The 21,520-nt window shown below is 44.8% G+C and overlaps 1 protein-coding gene across 2 annotated transcripts in view; it reads left to right on the top strand.

The window, feature by feature from the left end:
- Nucleotides 1-21,520, top strand: part of RBM20 (RNA binding motif protein 20) — a 177,244-nt gene that overhangs the window by 97,854 nt on the left and 57,870 nt on the right. Inside the window, exon 1 of one of the 2 annotated variants that reach the window (XM_036336030.1) lies at nt 11,991-12,114. The exons of the other annotated variant lie outside the window; for it this stretch is intronic. Coding sequence (XP_036191923.1) covers nt 12,032-12,114 — 83 coding nt within the window. The 5' untranslated portion in view covers nt 11,991-12,031. Of the gene's footprint in view, nt 1-11,990; nt 12,115-21,520 lie in introns of those variants that run through there. 2 annotated transcript variants of the gene reach the window in all.

Raw genomic sequence — 21,520 nt, 5'->3', positions numbered from 1 at the left:
GGTTTTGATGTTACTGAATTTTCCCTTTCTAGAAGTTCTGTTTGATTCTCTTCCAGATCTGTGAGGTGATTTTTTTTTTACCGTTTTTTTCTTCCCTGCAGATGTCTGCAAACTTGTCGTTTACTTTTTTCATGTGGGAGGCATACATAAACTTAACGGGGCTGTTTCTGAAGCCTGCCCAGGTCTGTTACTACTCTCCGCTGTTTATACTGGTTCTCACTCATGTCGCCTTATTTCCCTGTGTGGATGGTGATCTTTAACTGTTTTGCTGGCTGTTGCCCTTAAAAATATTACTTGTGGAGATGACCTGAGGCTTGGAGTAAATGTACTTTTCCCCACCTGGATGCTTTAGGGGTATTACAAGTTGGGGACCATTTCAGACCAAATTTGTTGTGCTGTTTGTTCCTGGAGTGAAATATGTATGGTGGCAGGATTGAGGCCACATTTTCTAAGAGTATTTTATCCCCCTTCCATCTTCTTCCCCGTCTCCTGCGCTGCTGAGGTACAGAACAACCTTCTTTCTAAGCCTGTGGGGTTAGGGAGGAGCAGCAAGTGACAGATTGGTTCTGGTTCAGCCTAATCCTGAGAATGTAGCCTTTGGGACCCAGCTTAATGCAGGAAAAGTTATCTTGTAAGTCTTTCCAGTGAATGTGCTCTGTGCCTTGACTTCAGTCACCTTTACCCCTCCAGTATCTTCGAGGCAGAAATGACTTTGGCACACAAATAATCCTCTGGTTTCTTTGGGTTCAAGCTTCCCCCCAAAATTGGCCTGGCAGGGCTGCATGGTCTTTTCAACTCCTCAGTGCTTTTAAGGTGATTTATCCAGAGTTGTTTTCAGTCCAGAGGGTTTATCCGAATAACCTACTACCTAACTCATGCTTACAGGAAACAGCTATTACATTCTTATTGTATAAAATGATGCATTTATGTTTAACGATTATTGCCTTTGGGAACAACCGCTGCCTTTAAGAACTTTACAGTGCAAAAAGATCAAGGGAATGTGGGCCCACACGTTTTTATTTGTTTTAAGAGAGTAGTAGCAACCATATGGAAGACTGATCTGGTGTAGGTAGACTTTTTGGGGGAAAAAGGTGTGAGGCTTGATGGATTGTCCCATTGACATGAACTTGAAGAGCCCATCTTGATTAACACCACTTGTTCTTTCCTCAAGGGTTAACTTCAATTGGTTGTCCAATAAGTGGCATTGTTGCCTTGGAAAAATAACCACCAAGGGAAAAGCACTCTTGGCTGTTTCCCAGCGACCTCAGCCTAGTCCTGAGTTGCCCTATGGTGGCCAAGATCCAGTCTTTCCAAGTTAGGGGCAGTTGTGAAGGCACCTGGTTTTGACTGAGGCTGTAGCGACAGCAGTAGTCAGCAGCCTCTCCTCTCCCGCCCCGATGCCGTGGCGCTCCAGCGCGTTGCGGGCAGATTCCTGACTCTGGCCATGGATAAGGACATACGCTTGGGACAGGTTTCTGAGTCCAGTCTTTGGCTCACTCTCAACATCACGTTTTGACTAGTTGGTCTTGGGTCAAGGTTTTAAAACTTTAAATCCCAAATGTCAAGAATGAATTTTTGACCCCTGGGTCCTCCTATCCCAAATGTGGATGGAGACCTCTGAGATTATAATCAATAGGAGGAAAAGCCTATAAGTCATGTGTTGATTCAGAAAACATGGAAAGGATTTCTACTGTCCTGAAAGCACCAAGCTGAGTCCTGTGGCGTCTTTGCTCTCAGAATGCGGATCATCTGGTCCCGTGTAGAGAACTCAAGGATGGTCACCTAAGAGGGAAACAGACTTACAGCCCACCCCCCGCAAGGCTGGTTGTGAGAATGGTCCATGACAGTGGTTCTCAACCTTCCTAATGCGACCCTTTAATACAGCTCCTCATGTTGTGGTGACCCCCAATTTCATTGTTACAAATTGAACATAATTAAAGCATAGTGATTAATCACAAAAACAATATGTAATTATATATGTGTTTTCCGATGGTCTTAGGCGACCCCCAAAGGGGTCGTGACCCACAGGTTGAGAACCGCTGGTCCATGATGTTTATCATCCCGTTACTTATGAGGTTTGATTTGGCTGATCCGGCTGCTGCTGTTCTCTTCCTTCCACATACCTCAGTGACTGTCCCTCCCAAATCCGGGCTGACATCAGTGACTGTGATTGCCCCACCTGGAGGAGGACTGTCCTTTGTTCAAGGTATAAAGGTGGCTGTGCTTCTCCATTTAAGACTCAGCAAAAGACAAAGCAGAGAAAGCCTGAAGGCAGGAACTAATTGATCTTGCGGCCCATCACCAGGCTTCATGCTGTCATGGTCAAAGAAACAAAAAATAATTTGTGATTTAGGCATCGCAGTAGACTTAATTTCCTGGAAATCTTTTCAGAATGGACGTTGGAATTTGACTACCAAGACGTGGCTGGAGTGATGTGTTCTCCCTGCCAATTCGAGGTTCAAAATTCGAGGTTCTGCAATCTTCCTGCAAAAGTGAGGTTGGTGCATGTACTGGTTCATGTCATCAAGAGAGCAGTTAGAGCTTCAGCAAACAACTGCCTTGTATGCCTTTAAGAGGAAACCAGCATAAGAGCAGATTTGTTTCATTCTGGCTGGTGTGGCTCAGTGGTTGAGCATTGTCTCATGCACCAAGAGATCGCCGGTTGGATTCCTGGTCAGGGCACATGCCTGGGTTGCAGGCTCTATCCCCAGTAGGGGGCGTGCTTGATGTTTCTCTTTCTCTCGCCCTCTGTTCCTCCCTCCTTTCATCTCTCTCTCTCAAATCAGTACACACACACACACACACACACACACACACATATTAGAAAGCATATTCGTTTCCTCACATCTTCTGCAGCATACCTTAGAGCAGCGGTCACCAACCTTTCGGACCTCACGGACCACCAGCGGTCTGCAGACCACCAGTTGTCAACCACTGCCTTAGCGGATATGCTGCAGCAGTGTCTCCAAACTGCCCCTCTCTTTCCTGGCAAGATGTCAGGTTGTTAGCCTCCAGCTCCACAACTTCCTTGACAATGGGGATTCCTTCCTAGGTTGATTCTGAGCACAGATTCTGCCTGTTCTTATTTTTGCTTTCTATTGGTTTGCTATTTTCCATTCATTATTTGTGCTATTTCTCCAGCCCTGCTCTCTGGCTGCCTTGCTGAGTTGTTTGATCCCAAACAAGGGTGACTCTATGCTCAGCTTGTTATGAAAGTTCAGTAAAATGTGACACGGGGTACGTTCCCACTTTTTTTTCTTTATATTCCTCTTGTGTTTGGCCGGGAGTGGGGGGATGTCATGTTTTCCTGCATATAATACTCTTGTCATTTGAGTTTTAATTGCAATTAATAATAAAACTAAGTTGTAGTAGACTGGTTCCTCCTCCTTCTCCTCCTCCTCCTCTTTCACAGGGGGCATCAGAAAGCACTCATATATGCAGAGTATTAAAATACCAACTCCTTAAACTTAGGTGAGACCGCATCCTGTCACTTGCTTTTGTGTATGCACGTGGAGGAAAATGAGTCTGTGGTAGAGGGTGTCTAACACCACGTTAGAGGGTATTTTGATCATTTACAAAAGCAGAGAAGGAAGGCTGGGTGCAAGTGCTGGGCACAGCACTGTTGACCAGCTGATAGAAGCGATAAAGGCAACTAAAGTTCTTAGAGGAAAAACAGGACAAAGTTGGGTGTCAGCTACTCTGCTCCTACCTGGGCACTCCCACACACAGCCTCTCCGGGTGCTCTTGATGGGGCCCACACTTGGACATTATCCTTGGTTCATGGAAAGATAAGCTGCAGCTGCCTTGGGTGGCTGGTGCCCTGTGACCTCCAACTTATGGGTAGACCCCACTGTGAGTCATGTACTCCACAATATTGACTGAGCTCCTGCTTATGCCTGGTCATTGGGCAATGTCCTAGGCATTGGGCATGGAGCAGACAAGAACCTGTTCTCATGAGTTCATATTCCAGGGGAGGGACAGGCAATAGAGCATGAAATAAACAAGGTAATTTCAGATACGATAAAGGTAGGACAAAGGGACAGAGAATGACCTTGTGTCCTGCTTTAGATGCCTGAAGCAACGATGACCAGTAGAACTTTCCGGATGCTGGAGATGTTACCTACTGTGCTGTCCAGTATGGTAAAAACGGCCGGTACGACTGAGGGGCCAAATTTCAAATGTTATTTAACATTAACTTCAATTTAAATAGCTCCATGTGGTCCACGGCTACCTATGGGTCAGTGAAGAACTAGAGGAAGGACTTTTAGGCTGAGGACAGAGACTATGCAAAGGTCCTGAGGATATGGTCACCCTGAGAACCCAGCGTGGGATCTCTGTCTGGAGACTGTGCCTGGTCTTTATAGAGCAAATCCGAAAATCTTAAAAATGCTTCCTGCCTCTGTTCTGTGGCCCCTGGAGAACCTACAGAGGAACGAGAGTTAACCAGATGGGAATTGAAAACCCCTGCCCAACAAAGAACCCGTTTCCTTTCCTGGGAAGGGCTCCTTCCCACACCGTCTGACTCACAACTGGCTTCCCCTGCGCAGGGCGCTGCGGGCCCGTGTGCAGAATGTCCCCCTTACTCGGGCGGAGCTGGTTCATTCAGGGAGCAAATCCTGTCTTTGTTCTTGCCTTGCATCTTCCTGGAACAAGACGCTGGAGCCTCCACCATTGCTTTCTCAGGGGGTCTCGAGGCAAATACTTCTTACTGCCGAGCATTTAGCCCGGGGCCCGAGACCTCATCTTTCCTGGCTAACTCTTCTGGCCCACGCTGACGATGGCAGAGCTGGCCCTGGTTAGAAAGAGAAACTGGGGTTTAGAGATCGTTTCACTGTGAGTTGCCGCTTACATGGAAAGAGTTAGGAAAGAAAAGAGGAGAAGAAAGGAGAGGAGCGAAGAAGAAAGTTTCCAGGAGCATTTCCAGCGGCTTTCTCACAAGCCACACGTGCTCTGGGAGCGCTTAGGCCGTTCAAGGCCTCTGTCCCTCTTGGCCAAGAAGTGGGCTATTCCAAGCAGCCAGCGGCTGATCCCAGCACAGCAGGGGAGGGAGTGGCCATGGCAGCGACCAGCCCTGTCCATCCAGTGCGGGTGGCGATTCAGCTCCAGCAAGATTCCCAGCTGAAAACAGATAGGCGGCGGCCTCTCCTGGCTCCGTGTGCTGAAGATTAGATAGAGGAGGCCCCGCCACACAGTCTGATCCTGGGCGAGCCTGGATTAGTCATTGGTTACCACTCTCTTGGCACTTGCATCCTCCAAAGAAAACACAATAACCTAGCCCCCGCCCCCCCCCTACAGAACTGAGCCAAAGGGTCTCAATGGTAAAATCGGAGACCACAGCCCCAAACCCACTTCCGGGGCCTGAGCGGTGACTCTGCCGTTTCCCCTGGTCCTGCCTCAGTGTCTGCAGTTGACTCAGAGCTCCTCCTCCCCTCCCCCAGACCAGCAGCGGTTTGGGGTGGACAGGCAAGGGGAAAGCGTAGAGGCTGGTGACTTCGAACTGTGGCAGGTACAAACACAGTCTTGATGCTGATGATCTTTTTGTTGTTGTTAATCCTCACGCGAGGATACTTTTCCATTGATCTTTTAGAGAGAGTGGAAGAGAGAGGGAAAGACAGAGAGAAACATCAAAGTGAAACACGTCGATTGGTTGCCTCCTGCATGCTGGGGAGGAGCCTGCAACCAAGTTACGTGCCCCTGACCGGAATTGAACCTGGGACCCCTTGGTCTTCAGGCCGACGCTCTATCCACTGAGCCATACCAGCTTGGGCGATGCTGATGATCTTGATTTCTCTGCTGAGAAGTCTGTGGTCATAAAATGAACCGTTGTTCACCCCTGATCCACATGCCGGCTGTTCCGCCCGCCATGTGCAAGGTGCCTTGCTAGAATGCAAGGTGAAAACCCATAGGAATCATGTGCGCTGGTCTCCATGGGAAAGCGAGCGTGGCCACGCCTCCTGAGGGTGCCTCCGTTCTCCATCTACTTTGTGTGTGCATCTCCAGGAGAGAGGTGCCTGCTATGGGAAAGAGGCTGTTGGGCAGCTTTATCGGAAGGTCCTTCTAAGCTGGGGTGGGGCTGGGGGCAGTATTAGTCCAATTGAATTCATTTGTCTCTAAAAAATTACTCTTTTTTTTTTCACTGAAAAATAAGCATGCTTCCTAGAGAAAAGTTGGGACATTTATGAAAGGAGAAAAATAATGACCTAAGATTCTACCATCTAAACACAGCGGCCCCTGTTAACATTTTGGTGTGTTCTCCAATAGTATTTTTTTTTTACCACCTAAGGTTTATTTTGCCTTGTACATGTTTGTAACTATACACGAGGTGTCCCCCCAAAACATATACAGCTGATTCTATTACCTTTTGAAAATGAAATGTATTTTAATAAACACTGCCTTTATAATGATTCAAAGTGAGTATACATTTTTGGGGGACACCCTGTGTATAATATGTGATTTTGTGCACTGGTTTTTAATTTAACATTAAATAGCAAGTGGATAGTAAGCATCACTCTGGATGGCCATGTGGTAATGCCCTTAAGTTCCTATGTACTTGGCACTTGGGTATTTTGAGCCCCAAGAACTCAGTGTAATTAACCATCACACAGTGAGTTGGTAATGAGGCCAGACACAGCGGAGTGTTCCTTACGCTCACTGGTCCTGAGCCTTTCCTGGCCTGCATCCCTCACACATGGGCTGCATACCCCCTGCCAGGGTGACTCCTTACGTTATAGTGTGTCACCCCTCCCCTACCTTCCACTGAGGATCGCTACGCCACCAGCTTTGGGACAGCTTCCCAGGAATGGAGGCCAGATTGTTCCCTTCCATCGTATCACTTCAAGAAACTCAGTGTCATAATAAATAACAGCGTTTGTTTGAGCCTGCTTCTCCCAAACCAAGTGCCGCCCCCAAGTTCCCATCGCCTGGTGTCCATGCCAGCTCTGTGCAGGAGAAGGGATTAGCCAGGGGAAACAGGGGCAGGCTTGATGGCGAGCAGGTGGTCTTGGGCTGTGCTGCTCTGGGAACTGCTGTTGTCGGGTGGATAAATAACGTGGCTCCCACTCCCTCCTCTCTCCCCCTCAGAGTTCTTCCCTCCCATTTGGGACTGGCTTCCTGGGCATGTGTGCACACAGGGCCTCTGCTTAGGAGGGTCCTGTGCTCGGTTTAATGCTCTGCTGTTGCCATCTTGAAATTCTTAATGATTTTTAAATTTTTTACAACCCTGCATTTTCCTTTTGCACGGGGCCCCACAAATTAGCCGGCCTGATTCCATGTGGAACACACTGTACCTGCAGCACTCACCTTGTTACTCTTTTACTTATATGGTGACTCACCCTGCACCCCGGGAGGTGTTTTAGTAGAACAACAAGGTCTTTGGAATCAAACAGACTTTGTTTCAAATGACCACCTACTGACTTTGGATAACTGATCCAGTCATTTGGAGCCTCAGCGTTCTCATTTGTGAAGTGGGAATAGTGATCTTAATCTTTTAAGACTTGTGAAGATTAAGAGAATGTATGAAAGGGTAGCATACACAAGTGCCTTGTATATCCACACTCAATATTACCTTATGGTCCTCCTTCCCTCCTTGCCTGGCACCATATACAGTAGGTGCTCAACATGTGCTTATTTTTTCATTTTATTGATTTTTTTTACAGAGAGGAAGGGAGAAGGATTGAGAGTTAGAAACATCGATCAGCTGCCACCTGCACAACCCCTACTGGGGATGTGCCCGCAAACAAGGTACATGCCCTTGACCGGAATCGAACCTGGGACCCTTCAGTCTGCAGGCTGACGCTCTATCCACTGAGCCAAACAGGTTAGGGCTCAACATGTGCTTATTATATTTCAGTTTGTAATGGTTACTTGTGCCTCTTCATTTCCAAGTGGGGCCAGGGTGTGTGTCCTAATCTCTAAGTAAGAGTGAGTACCAGGCCATCAGAGGGGCTCATTCTAGGTACTGACTTTTCTTCTGGGAATCATACTCCAGACCATGTATCAGGACACCTTTTTCTTAATAATTAAGTTCACCACCCGTGTGTCACTCTATGGAGCTCACGATAGCACATCCTCACCAGTGCTGACTACACCAGGCACTGGGCTGTTAGACACATCTCTTCTTCCGTAATTCTAAAGGTAGGCATGGTCTTTACCCCATTTCGTGTGGCTGATTGCAGCTGTCTGGCTTCAGGGCCTGTGTTCTTAACCACTACATACTTCCTTTTTGGGGGTAAGCGAGAGCTGAGCCTTAGATATGGGTTTGGGAAGTCCTGGTCAGTGTGGCTCGGTTGGAGTATCATCCTGTTCACCAAAAGGCTGCAGGCTCATTTCCCAGTTCGGGCATGAGTGGAAGACAACCAATGGATGTTCCCTTTCACATCGATGTTTCTCTCTCACTCTCTCTCTCCCCCATTACTCTCTCTGTAAAAATCAATGTGTATCCTCTGGTGAGGATTAAAAAAAAAAGAAAAAAAGATATGGGTTTGGGAAAATGAGTGTGGAGGAGCACTTTTTAGTAAACTATTATCTTAAAATGTATTTCATTCCCCCCCCCCCCCCGCCCTTTCCTTTAGCAGTTATCTTGTTCTATGTATCTGCGGTATGGGTCTGTTCTGTTGTGTGTGTTTTTTCTTTTAGATTCCACATATAAGTGAAATTATACAGTATTTGCCTTTCTCTTTCAGACAATGTATTATTGAATCGGTTTGCTAATATTTTGTTGAGCGTTTTTACATCTGTGTTCATCAAGGATATTGGCCTACATTTTCTTATTCTGTGATGTCTTTGTTTTGTTTTGGTGTTAGGGTAATTCTGGCTTCTAGAATGAGTTTGGAAGCATTCCTTCCTCGTCAGTATTTTTTGGGAATAGTTTAAGAAGGATAGTTATTAGTTTTTCTTTAAATGTTTGCTAGATTCCACCTGTGAAGCTGTCTGGTCCTGAACTTTTTTTTTTTTTTGCAGAGTTTTTATTTTTTATTTTTTATTACTGCTTCAATATTGCTAGTAATCAGTCTGTTTATATTTTCTATTTCTTCCTGGTTGAGTGTTAGAAGGTTGTTTGCTTTTAGAAATCTACTCATTTCTTCAGTGTTGTCCTAATTTGTTGGCATATAATTATTCATGGTATTCTTTAACAATTCTTTGTGTTTCTGTGGTGTTGGTTGTAACTTCTCTTTCATTTATGATTTTACTTATTGGGCTCTTTCTTTTTTTCTTAACATTTGGCTAAAAGTTTATCAACTTTGTTTATCTTTTCAAAGAACCAGCTCATAGTTTCATTGACCTTTTCTATTTTAATCTCTATTGTGTTCATTTCTGTTCTGATAATTATTATTTCATTCTTTCTGTTTACTTTGGGTTTTGTTTGTTTTTCTTTTTGTAGTTCCTTTGGGTGTAAAGTTAGACTGTTTATTTGGGATTTTTCTGTATAGCAATGAACTTTCCTCTTAGAACTGCTTTTGCCAACTTCCATATATTTTAGAAAGTTGTTTGTTCATTTTTATTTGTCTCTAGGTAGTTTTTAATTTTCTGCTTGAGTTCCTCTTTGACCCATTAGTTGTTAAGTAGCATGTTGTTTAGTTTCTACATATTTGTGTTTTTATTTCAGTTTTCTTTCTATAGTTGAGTTCTAGGTTCACACATTGTGGTCCTAAGAGATGTATTTCAATCTTAATGTATTTCACTCTTCTTGAATGTATTTAGTCCTGAATGTGATCTATCCTGGAGAATGTTCCCCACACATATGAAAAAACACACACGTGTATTCTGCAGTTTGGGGATGAAATGTTCTATAAATATCTATTCAGTAGACTGTTATCCTAAGCAAGTTCTGAGCATAATGAAATAAGACAGAGCGTGAAGAAGAGCAAAATGTACCATCCATGATTGGAGCTCCACCGTGCACCTTGGGGGAACCTACTAGATCGTGGGAGGGACCCAAGGCCTGAGCAGAAACGCCGCTGCGGCCAGGCCGGCTGGTTCCCGTAGGTCAGCATCTGGGACTGGCGCCTTTAGGTGTCTGTGACTGCGTCATGGGCCGAGAGCCAGGTGAGCCTGGGGCAGCCTGTGGACTGTGACTAAATTAGGAAGAAGGAGTCCTTGGGCTCTCTGGGGAGCATGCTGGGCAGTGGGCCTCTGGTGGAAAGCTGGACGTGGGCGATTAGACAGACACGACTGGCTTTCACCTCAACTTTCCAGTGGTCTGCGGGAACATCACACACTGAGTCCCAGCAGGAGAGGAGCCTCCCTGATACCAGGGAGCATACCCCCGCCCCACCTCCAAGCATGTGTGTAAAATAGGAGAACCCAGTGAGCTTTAATCCCGAGTCTTTTATCATCTATTCTGGGGAGGCTGTCCCTTGTAAAAACCAGAACCTCCTGGGTAATTTTGAGAGGGGATTATGGTGGAGACTGGGCATCACAGATGAAGATCAGACCTCCAGACAGGACGGGCTGGGTGGTGGCTGCTTCATGTGACCTGTGGACAGCAGGTTCTTATTTAGAAAAATCACGTGAGGGTTTCGTTTGGGGTGACTGTGTTGTCAGGATTATAGGGTAAGATTTGGGGAGAAGAAGAGGGACACAGAGTAGCAGGCGAGTGGTGGCTCCTGGGAGAAAACTGATCAGGCTCCTAAGTAATTAAACCGTAAATCAGGCCACGCTCATCCCTGGGCCTCTGTGAGGAATTCAGTCATTCCTCATCGCGAGGGCTGCTCAGTTTTGTTTTTCTTCCTTTCTTCTTTTTTTGCGGGTATCATATTTTCTGCGAGACTTGTGGAAGGGCTTAGTTTCTCAACTGTCGCACTGTTGATATCTTGGGCTGGGTAATTCTTGTTTGTGGGCTCTGTACTGAGCATTGCAGGATTTTAGCAGCAACCCTGACCTCTGCCCAGTAAATGCCAGTAGGAACCTCCAGTTCTGACCAACAAAATGTCTCCATCATTCCCTGGGGTGGGGGGATCATCCCCAGTTAAGAGCCCCTGCTTAGCGCAGAAGACAGTCCACTTTTCCTGCTGAAAAGTATTGTAGTTAATGCTGGGCAGGTGAAGTGATGGGTTGCCTCACTCCATCTCCTGCTGCTCCGCACACAGAAAAAAAGAAAGGGTCACCTGTGCAGGAGGTTTGCTGGTTGGGAGTCAGTTTGTCAGTTAGGGTTGGGGTCTGATGTGGCTACATCCCTAAAGGTCTTTTGGGGGACCTGCAAGACCAAATTGTCACATGTGAAAACCCAGAATAAAAAACAAACAAGTGCCCAGCCCAGCCGGCATGGCTCAGTGGTTGAGCATTGACCTATGAACCAGGAGGTCACGGTTCAATTCCAAGGTCAGGGCACATACCTGGGTTGTGGGCTCGATCCCCAGTGTGGGGCGTGCAGGAGGCAGCCGATCAGTGATTCTCATCATTGATGTTTCTATCTCTCTCTCCCTCTCTGAAATCAGTAAAATAAATATTTTATATCTATCTATCTATATATCTCTATCTCTATCTCTATCTCTATCTCTATCTCTATCTCTATCTCTATCTCTATCTCTACCTCTACCTCTACCTCTACCTCTACCTCTACCTCTACCTCTACCTCTATCTCTATCTATCAAGCAAGGAATCAAACAAACTGCCATCACTACCACCACTAACAAAAAGTAGGAAATAAACCAGAACTGGGAGGCTTTGGAATTTTATTAAAAATGGCCACATGATTAGCCCACGTGCTCCCCCTGCAGACGCATTCTCAAAAGCTGGCCTGGGTGTTGATATGTGAAGAGGCTGAGAACATGTGGCGTAAACATGGACTGATATTGTTTGCCATTTACACGCGGCGTGTGTAATGCGGCAGGAATGGCTCCCGGTAGCATGTGACTCCCCTTCCAGATGGGTATGCAGGGCACTGGGGCTGCTCTTTTTCTCTCACTCTCTCCCTCGCCTTCATTCCCCCTCCGGTGCCCCTTTCCAGACTCCTGAGGGTTTAAGTGGAAGCCCGTCATGATTGGCACGCAGAGAGCCGGTAGGATGTCATTGGAATTTTCTAGGGAGGCACATGCGCGACACCCAAAATGACTGCGGGCTTCGGTGGCCTCAGGTCAGCGCTCAGTGCCAGGCTCCCTGGTCTTTTTCAGAAAGGTAAGGTTGCATGACGTCATCCTACCTTTCCCCAGCACAGGGGGGCAACCGGGGGGTTCCTCTTTATTCTCTAGTCCAGGCAGCACTTCTGACCATGTTCTTGGCGCTAAGCATTTGTGCATGAGTGTGCGATTTATGTGTATCCCTACCCCCTCCCGTTTAAAAAAGGAATAACTGATTCCCAGGGTAGCATGTGACTTCAGATAGCTCCCTATGACCCCCGTGGAATCCGCAATCCCAATGTCGGGATCTCTACATGTTTCTTTTACTCCAGTTACTGAACTCTTTTTTTTAAAGAAAAGTCGGGCGGCCGCAGGAAAACAGATTGCATGATCCCTGGGTCTAAGGGAAGGGAAGGGGACGTTTTCGGAATCCTGAAGTCTTGAGAACAGTAAGAGGGGGGTCTCTTAAGATTAAGGCGCTTTGTGTTCGTGGCTGGAATGTGTCGATGATGGGAAATGAATGTCAAGGCGCTAGCAGTGTTTCCTATCTTGAGTGCAGAGGCAGAGCCGTGAACCGGGCGGGGAGTGCCGTTAGCATTCACGAGCCGGGATATTTTGCTCAGAAATGCTTGAAAGTTGCTTCTGAGCGCTGCTGGAGGAGCTGTGATCCGCATTTCAGCAACGATTAGATGTCTTTAAATAAAGTTCATTTTCAAAACAAAACTATTTCCAAGTCCCCAAGCAAGCAAGAAAGCGTATAAACGCCTGTCGCGAGGTTCAGGGGACGTATTTGGACTTGGATGTGATGACCCGTTAGCAGGCTCGGCACAACCAAGCCGACTCACCTCGTTTCTTTAACCGCGGCAATTAAAAGTCGCTTGGACACCTTTGGGAGAGGAATCCTGGTTTTCTGCTTGCAAGTGTGTCCAAGCAAACCTACACACATACACTTGTAAAATGGTGTGTCTGCTGTATTTTCCATCAGGAGGATTTTTTAACCTTAAAAAAAAAAATCCAGTAAAAAAATCCATGATGTCGCTTTGCCATTGGTTTCTGCCTTATGTGCGTTCGAATCTCCTTTTGTTTTCTGTGCCAGAGAACTGAAAGGGAGAGAGTTAATATTTTCACACACTCGTTCCCTCCCCCACATGCATAGCCTAACAGCTGCCACATATGATTTTGTGGAATTTGATATTTCAGACGAAATGACTTCCTTATTTTTCAGAGTAATATAATAATCAATTTCCCCACAGAGCCCTGTGGACATGTCAGGCCTGGGCCGCCCCTAATTAGCAATGGATGGGGAAGCCGAGGAAAGTACCCGCGAGCAGGTTTGAGTGGAAAGTCAGCTTGAACCCTTCTTTCTTGCCCCAGCCTGCTTGGATCTGAACCACAGTCGAGTTTATGGTGGATCTGACAGAAATATCTAGAATGGCACATGCAGGTGTGACCTCGGGGCCTGCCCCTCTGGCCGTTGCTGCTTTGCCTGTCCTCTCCTCTCTGCAGTAACTTTCCTACGGTCACGCCACGGCTTTGTAAAATCGAGGCAGGAGCCAGAAGTAACCCGCATGTAATGTTCTCTGCCTCAGGTGGCACCTGTGTTTTGTTGGCTGTCGTCAGGAAGGTATGTCTTCTTAGGCACCAGAAACTTCCACCCACTTTGGGGGAAATGGAAGCTTTCTCAAATAAATAGTTTCATGGTCTGTTTATAAAGTCCCAACCTCAAGGTTCTCGTGTACTCTAAGGAACTGACAAGAAGTAAACAGTGCCCATCTGCAGCACAAACACAGAGGCGTGCATACCTCGTATTTCACAGTGAGACACTTAGCATGTTCTGCTGAGGTCTGCCTTCTGTGTGCTTGGAGACAGTCATAAATTCAAGGGAGTCAAACAAGTATTTGTTCAGTGCTTCTGATCTGCCTGGCACTGAGCCAGGAAGCCACTCGGGAATTTCAAAGGTTTTTAGGATGTGGGTGATGTCTTCACGGTGCTTCTAATTTAGAAGGTACGAGAGTCACGCCTGAGCAAACCTCACCTGGCTCTCTGTGGTAGAAACTGTACACACACTCGGGGAGAAGTCTTGCCACGAAAAGTATGTGTTGAACTGTGCAGATGATGCGTCAACATCGCTTAGAAATAGTTGATTGCCCACTGTGTCTGTGACCCGTTGTGGGCGAGTGAAAACGTCAATGTTTATTCTTCACTCTAATTTAAGACAAATGGCCATGCCGTTAGGAATGACAGAAATGGCTTGTGGGGTTTAAAGTAATGAAGAACAGATTGATTTTATTCCTTTATAGATTGGTAGTCTCAGACTCAACTTCACAATAATCCGGGAGAGCTAGTATTAAAAACCCCAGTGCCCGAGGTGAATTAAAATCTCTGGAGATGTGGCCCAAGCATCCATTTTTTTAAAAAAACACCCAAAGTAATTGCAGGGCCATCGAGTTTGTAATCTAATGATAGAGATGATTTTATTTACAGATGTTCTAGTCTATGGTGAATTTGATTTTTTTTCATAATCATGATGTCGCTCGACTGAAGAATTTGGGGCATTCTGGAATCTGACCCTTCTGTTCTCTGCGTTAGTGAACGCAGTGTGAATGGAGCTATGCTTTTCTCCCGCTCAGCAAACCTGATAACATGATGCTGAGCGGATCAATTAACTAAGTTATCTGAGGTTTTGTGAACTCAAGTGTTTTTGATCACAGGAGGCCAAATGTTGAACATGGCAATTGAGTCTTTTTAAAAAAATTTTATTTGTTGATTTGAGAGAGACATCAATCTGTTGTTCCACTTATTTATGCATTCATTGGTCAATTCTGGTATGCGCCCTGACTGGGGATCGAACCTGGCACCTTGGCATACTGGGACAATATTCTAACCAACTGAGCTACCCGGTCAAGGTAGCGATTGAGTCTTTTTTAAAGAAAGGTAGGTATAAGCGTGATCATGTGTACCCCCTGAAGTTATTTTTGCAGTGTTTAAAACCCCCATGGAAAAAGAAAGCCCCTTCTTGTTTTTTGGTGCCTAAAGAAACATACCTAATGAGGCACTTCGGCTATTTCTTTCCCTAAATCTTCATGGATAGGGTTAAGAGAGCTTATCTTTGTGCTGAGCGGCCTGCCCACGCGATCAGGGATAGAAGAAATTAAATTAGTTCATGCTGGCTGGCTCATTCAAGGCAGAGGTGGCTCATTAAATATATAATAGTTAACAAATTTCTTATAACTCACCATAGATTCTTAAAGTTGGAAAGTAGGTTCAGTGGCTCTCAAAGGGCAGCGTCAGTATCACCTGGACATGTCAGAAATGCAAATTCTGAGGCCTCAACTCAGACCTCCTGAGAAAGAAGCGGGGAGTGAGTCTAGCATCTGTGTTTTAAGGTACTCTCTGGATGCCCACCAAAGTTTAAAAATCACTGCTCTGGTAGCAACTTGTCATTTTATAGACAGGTCTGCTAACTGGAGGTTAAGTGCCTATCTCTTTAAGTCACCCAGGACTAGAGGAGTAGTAGAGACTAGAACTCAGATTGCTCTGTGTAAAATCTATCTCTGCACCGTGGCCAGATCACCCTAACTTTTCCATGAGTCATAAATAACAGCTTTAGGGACACGCCCACCATCCTAAAATCATAAGGCATAAAGGAACCTTAAATGTCTCATCTGACCCTCCCATTTTACAGATGAGAAAACTAAGTTCTACAAGGTAAAGTGAGTACAATAAGATGTAGAGTATTGGTGGTAGAGCCTGGTTAAGAAGTGGGTCTACTTACAACCCAAGCAGTGGCTCCCCCAATCCCCAAGGTCCCCCATACCCTCCACTGCCTCTTCACTTTCATATGGACTCCATTTAGCTTAAACCATGTTGGTTAAAATGTCCAGGTTAACAGTCAGGCAACTCTAGGAAAAGACCAGCTATTTTAATTGAGAATTTTAATTCTTTAAAATTAATCTAAAACTATATTTTTGATTTAAAATTGGCTTTTAAATCATATGAATTTTATAACACTTACCAGAAAAATCTCAGTGTTATAAATGACTAAAAAGAAAGTTTAGAGAACATAGGGACCATTCATTCTTGAGCATATGTTTCATCTCAGAATCGTGTGGATTAGACACTTATATCTCCTCAGATCACACACTGAAATTACATTTTCTTCAGATTTAGTTAAAAGGAGAACTGTGGCAACAAGTCTGTTTGTTGAATATTTTAGGATTTTATATTTGATGTGGTTGGTGGTATTTACATAATATCAACAGTGTTCAAAGACTGAATCTAATCCACATTCGCTGCAGAACTTCATCTTCAAAGCCTTGAGCAGCACACACGGAACATTTGCTCCAGAAAACAGATTGAGAATGTGATACACAACTACTGTCTCACACGCATACACATGGGTCAGGTGTATAGAAATGCTTATAGGTTCTACACACCTACCATGTGCCAGGCACTGTGACATGAAACGGGACATACAATTCCTGCCTTCAAAATGGTGATGGGGCAGTGAGGAAGTGAGATGCGTGACTGGATACACAATTATGATAGAGAGTGGTAGGAGTTAGAAGAAAATGTAATTGAGGCTAATGGCACAGCAGAGCATTATGGGGGATCATAGAAGGAGCACCAGCACACACTTGATGGAGGTAGGAGCCAGGGAAGTCTGCCTGGAAGAGGTGACATCCAACTACATGTTGAAGGATAGTTACCTGCGTGAGGAGGAGAAGGGAGGAGATTGTCCTGGAGAAGGACCTGTATGTGCAAAGGCGTTGATATTTGCATATACTGCCCTTCACAGGGGAAGTATTGGCCTGTAACCATGAATGTTTGGTTTCTTAGAGAAAGTTGTACAGCAGTTTTAAAATATGTATTTCAGACAGCTTGTTTCTCCATCTCAGAAGGCTCCCATGTTCCCCAGAAAAGTTTGTCGGTTGCGAGGTCACCATATGTTATGTGACTGAGTCAGGAAAGATCTCTTCTAACCCTACAAGTCAAACCAACTTCCTGGATTTTAGCCTGCATAAAACCAGTGGAATTCTACCCAACATGAATTTCCTGAAGAAGGGTGTGTCGGACAAACCAACTCCAGCCCCGAATGGATTTGAGCTGCTTTTTACTGTGAAAGACTGGGCCTGTCTCTGGAATGCCTTTGTAGAGGAGAGAGTCTCATAACGAGGCACTTTTGGTATTTCTTCCCCGAAATCTTCATGGATAGAGTTAAGAGAGCTTCTCCTTGTGCTGAACGGCCTCCCCAAGTGATCAGGGATAGAAGAAATTAAATTAGTTCATGCTGGCTGGCCAGCAACACATACATCTGAACCTAGCCATATACTAGTATATGAAATAATGTTTTCTTTAGAAGCATTCCCAGGAGCTTGAAATAAAGTTAATTTGTGACTAATAATTATTATCATTATCAACCATCATCATGCTTTGCAGAGCATCTGCCCGCCATGTTAGATGTTTAGAACAACTACGGGGGCAGATGTTATTATCTCCATTTGACAGATAAGGAAATTAAACCTTAGAGTCATCAGACTTCAAAGGTGGATCAGATCTTGGCGATCCTTTTATATACAGCTTTCTCATTTTACAAAAAAAAAAGGGGCGGGGGAGGGGGTTGACTGACCTGCAGTCGCACAGGGAGTGAATAGTGGCTGTAAGACCAGGCCTGGGTCTCCTGATTTCTAACTAGCTCACTAATTTTTTGCTCTGTCACACTGCCTTGATATTCAATGGTTAAGGGAAACTTAGAATATGCATTTGTTTCTTTAGGAGAAATATTGTTGAAACCATTCCTACCTGCTCTTTTATGAAACATGCATGTATAAAAGTCTCTTATTTTTATACTTTTTCTGTAAATAGATAGATACAAATAGACAGACAGATATATACATATATACAAACACACCACACCCAGATGACACTGGGAAGATGGGGGTGGAATTGGACCAGGCAGAGGCCCAAAGGGAACTTTATTTGTATAATTATTATATTTTTATTAAAAATATCTGAGGCAGCCCAGCTGGCATGGTTCATAGGTTGAGCATTAATCTATGAACCAGGAGGTCATGGTTTGATTCCCGGTCAGGGCATATGCCCGGGTTGTGGGCTCCATTCCCAGTGTCGGGTGTGCAGGAGGCAGCCGATCAGTGATTCTCTCTCATCATTGATGTTTCTATCTCTCTCTTCTTCTCCCTTCCTCTCTGAAATCAATAAAAATATATTTTAGAAAAAAAAATCTGAGGCAAAATGACCCTAACTGTATGTAGCATTTATTAATTTGGGATCATGGGTAATGAGTTCATAAGTATATGTTACATTCTTCATATTTTTGTAGTTAAAAAAACAAAACAAATATGAGCATTAAAAACAATTACTACTTACAATACCATCATTTTATAAAACAAAGGATATTTTAAAGAAAAAAATGGTACAGAAGAAAAGCAGACACAAAAAGTCCTAATCTATGGTTCTTGGTGGTAAGTTGACATTAATTCTCTCTTTGCTTTAAGTCTTTCCTATATGACACTAGCAGAATGTATATTATTTTCTTTGTATTTGCTGCATTGCCCATTCTGTTTTTATCTTTATTATTGAGTTCAGAGAGGGAGGGAGAGAGAGAGAGAAACATCAATGATGAGAGAGAATCATTGATTGCTTGCCTCCTGCACGCCTCCTACTGGGAATTGAGTCCGAAACTCAGGCATGTGCCCTGACTGGGAATTGAACCATGACCTCTTGGTTCATAGGTCAAAGCTCAACCACTGAACCACATTAGCTGAGCTATTCATTCTGTTTTGTACATCTTGAGCCCTTCTCATATCGTCAGCAGGAAGGCAAGTCCTCTCTTGTCAGTTATAAAACTGCAAGCTGTCCCTTTGTGAGTATAGGTCTCTTGGCTCTGAGAATCTTATTCTGCCTGATGAAAGTGGTTCAGAGTATAAGGGACCACCAGAGTATAATGGTGATTTGATATCAAATGTGTTATTTAAATCATGCCCTGGATGTGTTAACTAAACTTACTGTGGTAGTCATTTCACAATATACACATATTTCAAATCATTACATTGTACACCTTAAATGTGTACGATGTTATATGTCAATTATAGCTCCATAAAGCTGGGGAAAAAATTTAAAACCACTGTGACAAGCTGGGAGAAAAAAACACAGAATAAAGGAAAAAGCTTTATAATTTAGTACTTTTGAACAAACCCAAAACAAAACAAAACAAAACAAATCACACCCATGGAAGTAGGGCCAGGAATGTGGCTTCAGAAGCTCCTTTAATGAACCCATAACAGAGGACAGAACATTAGTCTTACAGTCAGAAGACCCTCGTTCAAATCCTTTATTCACTGGATGCCCTCAGGTGGTTCATCTGACCTTTCTTGGTCTCAGTCTTCTTAATATAAACTAGAAATGGTTGTATCTGATGAAGGTACCCATATGGTTGTCCGGGTGATCAGAGAGCTAATGAGGTGAAAACACTTATTAACACTCCAACTGAAAGACATGAAACAAAAGAGAGGTGATGAGATTACCATGCTGTTATGAATCACTCCAAGTGGTGTCATGGTGATATGAATCATCATATGGTAATATCACAGCTGAATCCCAAATGTGGGCTAACACCAGCATTGACCCAGTAATCTCAATTAGTCACAGGGGCCTAGCTAGTGATAATCCATAGCCCTATTGTTACCAAGAAGACAGCAACTAACCAGAAAGTTGCAATTTTACTCTGCTCCCCGAAAAGGAGAAAATTTGCTAATGAACATTGATGGGGGGTGGCCCACCGTAGTAGCTCCATGAGCCGCAGGAATGAGGAGAGTTGGGTTCCAGGCCCTCCTCCTCTCTTCTGTCTAGAGTTGTGACTTGGTTTGATTCACATATTATATCTACTTCATTGGGCTTCTCTTTTCTTCTCTGTAAATGGAGTGGGTTAAACTAAATGGTCTCTAAGGCTTCTTCTTGATCTCACATTTGTGATAATGAGCTAGAGTTTAAACTTTAGCCCCACTAGTACTGTAGTATCATCATTGTCCTCTTGTATCCTGGCATTTAGGGACTGTTCCCTGCAGATCACATCCTGACCTCGAGTCTAAGAGGGTTAAGTAGAGTGGAGAACTTATGATGTGAAGTTCAGCTCCCAGGAGGCGACAGAAAGGGCAGGACTCAGCAAAGACTTGACCCTGATTGCACTTCATTTGATTTGGCCATGTTATGAAGGTGTGACCAAACCTGGAAAACACTCTCTGGCCAGGTTCTGAGCCCTCTCCCCTGGATTATATTTTATGTTCTAACACATAATAAAAATGGCATGTCTATTGCTTGGCCTGGACAGGGTCCTGTGTTGAACTGGAAGTGAATTTAAATTCCTGATTGGTTATCTTGGAAGATCTTGTGCCCAGCCAGACCTTGAACCACGCTGGGCTGCGGTTCTTGGCTTTTGCTTCTGGCTGGCTGACCATCACAGGGGACATTCACACCATGGAACTTCGGCTGTGTCTTCATTATTCCACAGCCCTTTCAGTCTCCTGTTGACTACGTATCCCATTACCAAGCAACTCATAACTCTCTCTTCCCTCCAAGTCCCAGTCCCCAGCCTGCTCCCTCCTCTCTCAACAGATGTCCATCCTTGTTTTTTACTTCTCTTCTCTCCATATTCACATCTCCTTGTGTTTTCTGCCATCTCCCTCTGTCACTCGCCATCTGCTCTGATGATGACAGTGATGCCGATGATGGTGGTAGTGATAGTAGTGCTGATGGTAATGATAACGGTGAGAAGACATTTGTAGTAGCAGTTGCTGCTGCGTTTGTTTAGTGAATGCTTACGGTGTGCAAGGAACTGTGTGGAACAATTTATTGCACCCTATCATTTAACTCGGAACAAGCCTATACCTTAGGTTTAGCCACCCCGGCTTTAGCAATGAGGACTCCAAGGCTCAGAGAGGCTAAGTATTTGCCCACAGTCCCCAGCTTACAAGTGGTGAACTGAAATTCACACCCAAGTGGATGCTAACTCTGAAACCTGAGCTCCTTTCCATCCCCACTCCCCCATCCCCATCTGCAAGGCGTTTCAGTAGATTAGAAATTGCCCCCTTGAGAAGATCCAGACGTTATGTACCCAGCTCATAAGAGCACCTGTGTGGCCAGGACTGGATCTCTGAATGTGCAAGATGTTGCATATGCCCTGGCCAATGTTGCTAAGTGGTCAGTGTTGGCCTGTGTGCTGGAGAGTCACGAGTTCGATTTCTGGTCAAGGGCATGTACCTGGCTTGCAGGTTTGATCCCTGCTCCTGGTTGGAGCATGTGCGGGAGACAAGCAATCGATGTGTCCCTCTCACATCAATGTTTCTCTCTCTCGCTGAAACAATAAATAGGAAAAACATCCTCACTCCTTGAGTGAGGATTAAAAAGAATGTTGCTGCCTAGCCCACACCCCATGCGTACCCTGGTCT

The sequence above is a fragment of the Myotis myotis genome, unplaced genomic scaffold (assembly GCF_014108235.1).
Source record: "Myotis myotis isolate mMyoMyo1 unplaced genomic scaffold, mMyoMyo1.p scaffold_m19_p_15, whole genome shotgun sequence".
Taxonomy (NCBI): domain Eukaryota; kingdom Metazoa; phylum Chordata; class Mammalia; order Chiroptera; family Vespertilionidae; genus Myotis; species Myotis myotis.
Note: the sequence above shows the minus strand (reverse complement) of the source record. Positions and strands in the feature narration are given on the sequence as shown.